At 53.0% G+C, this 5,014-nt stretch overlaps 1 protein-coding gene across 1 annotated transcript; it reads right to left on the reverse strand.

Moving 5' to 3' along the window:
- Nucleotides 1-1,874: 1,874 nt before the first annotated feature.
- Nucleotides 1,875-3,839, reverse strand: CIAO2B (cytosolic iron-sulfur assembly component 2B). Its single transcript, XM_006180643.3, has 5 exons — nucleotides 3,648-3,839; nucleotides 3,412-3,491; nucleotides 3,024-3,149; nucleotides 2,494-2,539; nucleotides 1,875-2,085 (listed from the first exon to the last, which is right to left on the reverse strand). Exons 1-5 carry the CDS (start codon nucleotides 3,787-3,789, stop codon nucleotides 1,988-1,990), a joined length of 492 nt encoding a protein of 163 aa, XP_006180705.1. The 5' UTR covers nucleotides 3,790-3,839; the 3' UTR covers nucleotides 1,875-1,987.
- Nucleotides 3,840-5,014: the final 1,175 nt, after the last annotated feature.

Below are 5,014 nucleotides of genomic sequence, written 5' to 3' on the forward strand. Positions count from 1 at the left end.
CAGGGCCAGCTGAATGACTCAGTGACACCTGCCTCCCCCATGACCTCCCACCCCGAGCTGAACACAGACACCATAGATACCAAGACAGATCTGGCTGTCAGTGCAGAGTACATATGTGGTGAAGTCTACAGCTGGGTATTGGTGGTTGGGAGGGCTCCCTGGGGCCTGAGGGGCCCTGGTTGGTCACCTGCCTCTCTGGAGCACTGAGTTTCCTCATGAGTGGAAATGGGGGTACTCTGCCTGGAAGATAGCTTGAAATGGGCCCACATCCATTGTAAATCTCCACAGAGCACTGCCAAGCTATTGTCACGACTCTCCCACATCACACGTGAAGAAAATTGGGTGACATGGGCTGATGGCTTCACCTCTCTGAGCAGCCAGATCTTGGTCACTAGGTGGACACCTGGAACTGGGGGTTGGAGGTGGGCGTAGGCCAGTTCAGCCAGGCGACAGCGCCCCCTGCCAGCTGAGCAATACCTGCTGAACTGCTTAGGTTCCTCTATTCCTTAACTGGAGGTCTTGGGGAATAAATTAGTTGATCTAGAAGCTTGTTTCCTCACCAGTAAGGAATAGCAACTGCTGCACAGGGCTGGATTGAGGATTTTTGGGGGGGACGGAGGGAAGTAATTAGGCATATTTATTTAATGGAGGTACTGGGGATTGAACCCAGGAACTTGTGCATGCTAAGCATGTGCTCTTATCACTTAAGCTATACCCTTCTCCCCCAGGTTGAGAGTTGACCAACGAGGTAATATATATAAAGCCTTCCACTAGTGCCCATTCTCAAGACTGGCTCAATATTGTCATTATGCTCTCAAGAACAGATTTGCCAGATGCCCAGGCTCCCTGCTGAGGCCTCTCAAGGTCTCTCCCCATGAGATGGGCACAGCAAGTCTTAATATCCCCATTTATCCTCAGAGAAAGAAATTGAGGCGGAGAATCCTGACATTATAACTCCTAACTGGCTGATCCAAAGTCTAAGCCCCTCAGTCTTTCCTGGTGACCAACTGTGTGGAGGGAGGCAGACGCCCCAGACTTGAGCACCAGGGGTGATGCACACCTCTAGGGGTGCTAGTGGACAGAGTGCTTCAGGTTGCTGTCAACAGAGAAGTCTGCTGTCACTGCCCTGACCAGGGAACCAGACTGAGCATCACCAACAGTGGGGACAGGTTGACATCACACAGCTACTGGTGGATGCTAAGGATACAAATAACACTCCTGGGCAAGGTTCTCATTAATAAACTCAAACCTGAACACAATCAACTCCTAGTTTACAGGAAACACAGCAGGCAAAGGAACAAATCAGACTGTGGGACTCTCCAGGACAACTCACCTGGGCTTTTCAAAATAGTGTCAAGAAAGGGAAAAAGACTGGGGGAGGGGAGACAGTTCTAGAAGAGGCTAAAGAGAGATGACAACCAAATACATGAACCTTGACTAGAGCCTAGGTAGAAAAAAACAACTCTGAATGACATTTTGGGGAAATTCATATATGACTGGATATTAGGTATTAGTGTCAGAAAATTGTTCATTTTGGGGCCAGATAACATTACTGTGATTACAGGCGTATTCTCAGGAGACAAAGGATGAAGTACTTATAAGTGAAGGGTCATGTGTCTGCAGCCTACTCTCATACTTATATTCTACACACATAATAAAGCCAATGTTGCAACATGTTAACTGTTAAATACAGGTTGTTCACTACATTATTCTCTCAACTTTTTGACATACTTACAACTTTTCCTAACCAAACCATTAGGAGAAATCTTAAAAATGAATGGTACTTCATCCACCCAGCCAGTACAGGCACTTACTACCACTCCCACCCCCAAACCCAGAGTCACCCCACCAAGATGAAAGACTCTCAGGCATGCTGGGAAATGAACATAAATTAACGGTTTATTGCCAAATGTTAGTTTCTTATTGTCAGTGATTCAAGAAAACAAGGCTATGAGCCCTGCGTGAGGCTGGGGGCAAAAATCCAGGCTCAGGAGCGGGCTGACAGGCACTGGTTCACAACCTCCAGCAGGTGGGTGTTCTCCAGGGCAGCTGCCACCCGCTCTTTATCTGCAAGCTGCTTGTTCACTGGGTGGAAAGGAGAGAGTGGTGAAATACATTTATACCCCCACCAACAAAGTTCTCCTATCACCTCCTTCCCAGGACCCCAAGCCTTGATCAGGCTACCCCAACCACCTGAGCCAACACCCATCCCACCTTCTTGTGACCCCTCCCACCTGGCCACTCAAGTCTGCCTCCTATACTATAAACCTGACAAACCCTGGATCTTGAGTAGTTAGGAGAGGGAGAGGGCAGGAGTGGGAGAACATGATAAACACAGGAGACTCAAGTCAGTGCAGCTTCGATCTAGGGTCCTACCCACACTGAGGAGTCACCTACCTAGTGCTACACCCCCTCCCCTCCATCTTACCCTACAAACCACCACGGCAAGGGGGAAGCCTCAAGGCCAGTGCCTCAACATCAGCCCACACCTACCTGCATGCTCCGAGGCATGGGTCCCTGGTGTTATGTGCACATCCATCTGGGAGGGAGACAGGTGGGGCCTGAGCACTCACACACCTGTCTACCCACCGTTTTCCCCAATCCCCACTCACCACCTGCAGCTGATCCCTTGTCCTACTCATGCCTCTGGACTCTGGCACTTCCATTACACCCCAAACCCACCCACAGCCTCTCCAACTCTACCCAAAGGACTGGCCAACTGCTGCTGACTTAAAGGCCTGCCTGCACCCTATCCCTGCTACAAACCTATCTACAGCTCCCTACTGCCCTTCCTGCCTCCTCACTACTCTTCTGCACTTTCCAGCCGAGGCCTTTATTCTTGTCCCATCCATTTGAAAGTCTCCTCCCAGTTTCATCGCTGCTAGCTGGGATCCTTCTAGGTCTCACTCTAATATATATATATATTATTCTAATATATATATATATATATATATTCAGGTCCTCCATACCCTCTGCAGTAGTAGACACGCTTGACCCACCCCCAGGGCTCAGTTCCAACTTACCTTAAAACGCTGGGGAAGGGATCGCAGAAGCTTGACTTTGATGGACAGGCCAATAAGGGTGGCCATACTGCAGTGTGGAATGGTGGGTGTGAAGGCCACGGCCACTGTGCTCTCGGGGTCGCTCACCTGATTGGGAGAATAGGATATTAGGAGTCATGATCTGCCTAGCCCAGAGCTCCTCTTCTTAGTTTGTTACTTCAGGCAAGTTGTCTAACCGGTATGGGCCTGTTTCCTCATCCATGAAATGGGCAGACGCACACTCCCCCCATCCTTCAAAGATTCCCTGAGGAGTCCATGAACTGAGAGAACGCCAGCCCCGTGGTGCACAGCTGAACTTTTCTGACTCTCCCGAAGAAGCTGCTCCCCTTGGACGCTGGAAGTGACTCACCTGAACCCGGACTTGCTCTACTACGTTCAATTCTTCTAGCGTAAGTGGATGCTCCGGGTCATTGATGCAGCGAATCAGATGTGGCAAGTGAAGGAAAGGGGACTCTGCGCCTCTGTCCACTCACAACCCTCCGCCGGGAAAGCCTGGCCCTGATACTGCTCCACCGACTACTGGAATCACTTCATCCCCCCTCCCAGGCCCCCGCGAACCCGCCCGCGCCCCGCTGCGACGGATATCGAAGATCTCGCGGGCGTCGATGCTGTCTGGAACCTGCTCGTCCTCCTCGCCCGCGGTCACTGGCCGCTCCCCAGAGCGCTCGTAGATGAGGGGGTTAGCGTTCTCCAAGAGGCCGCCCCCCATCCCACTGCCGCCCACCATTGCGGAACCGCGGCGGGCTACTGTAGGCGTGTACTTCCGCTCCTGCCTGCGCACTTCCGGGGAATGAGGAGGGGCGTGGTGTGGCGACGGGTTAAGGCGAGGGACACGCTGCGCTGCCGGTACTCCGCCTGAGGTTTGAGTGGATGAGTGACCTATGCTCATTTTCTGCGCAGACCTGGGAAAATGCGGAGCACTCCAGCAAAGGCACGGAGAAGAGACCCCGTGTGTGAGCCCGTAGCGTGCTGGACGGCGGAGGCCAAGGCTGGGACACTGAAGACCCGTCTGAGATTGAGCCTGGCGTATCTTCCTTCAGGCATAACTTCCCCCGGGAATTCTGCCCCTTAGGCTGGGCGGGCGCTCCCTTGCCCAGAGTTGCCTCTCCTGGCACGGCTCACTGAGTTTCGCGACTTCACGGTGACGCACCTGCAGCCCCTGCTGCAACTTTGGTCCAGGAGTGCTCTCCTGGCCCCTAGCGCGCGGACCAGCAGTCATTCTTTCAGTTTTTGTCAAATGAATAAGTGAACGTGAACTCGATTTTGGCGGAAGGTGGGAAGAGGGAAAGACACGGGATGGGGCTGAGGGTGTCCTTAAGATGAGTGCCACAATCCGTTGTGCATTTCAAAAGACGAGGCATTGCCCAGTAGGGAGGGGGCCCGCAAAGACCCTCGGACCAGGCACAGTAAGGCGATGAAGGCAGACCCAGGAAATTAATCCCTGAAAGCAAGGAGGAGTTTTTGGAATGATGGGCAGTCACACTTCCCTGCCTTTACTCAGGCGGTTCCCTTCTCTCTGACCGAAGGTCGAAGGTCGTTTCTGTTTCTCCGTCTTTGTGAATCCTGATCATGCACCTCAGGGAAGCTCTCCTGGTTTTCCCAATCACAGCTGATTGCTCTCTCTCGCCCCCCAACACCCTTATCGGGCCTTTGACTGTAAGGATAGTGAACGCAGGTTTGAGGAGAGGGCTCTTGATACTGCGGAGGGGCTGCAGAAGCCACAAGGCCCCTTCGGAGAAGGCCTAAGTGGGCTTGGGCAGGGGGCAAGCGACCGTGACTGCCACTGGCCTTTGCCTGCTCAGTCCCACTCTCCTGCCAAACTCACCTTTCCCCGCCTACTCCCTGCCCAGTCTGCCCAGTCCAAACTCCGGGTCTGGTGGGGCACTCACTAATCGACTGCTGGACCGGCCCCCGAGGAGCCTCTCGGTGAAACGCAGCTTGCTCCCCGGTAG

This window comes from Camelus ferus, chromosome 9 (assembly GCF_009834535.1).
Source record: "Camelus ferus isolate YT-003-E chromosome 9, BCGSAC_Cfer_1.0, whole genome shotgun sequence".
In the NCBI taxonomy this organism is placed as follows: Eukaryota; Metazoa; Chordata; class Mammalia; order Artiodactyla; family Camelidae; genus Camelus; species Camelus ferus.

Bases quoted from the DNA above. Each gene is read 5' to 3' on its own strand.
- CIAO2B (XM_006180643.3), bottom strand. From the start codon at position 3,789: ATGGTGGGCGGCAGTGGGATGGGGGGCGGCCTCTTGGAGAACGCTAAC. The intron at 3,492-3,647 runs ATATCCGTCGCA...TTCACTTGCCAC, and splicing joins CGACGCCCGCGAGATCTTCG to ATCTGATTCGCTGCATCAAT. The intron at 3,150-3,411 runs GTGAGTCACTTC...TCTCCCAATCAG, and splicing joins TAGAGCAAGTCCGGGTTCAG to GTGAGCGACCCCGAGAGCAC.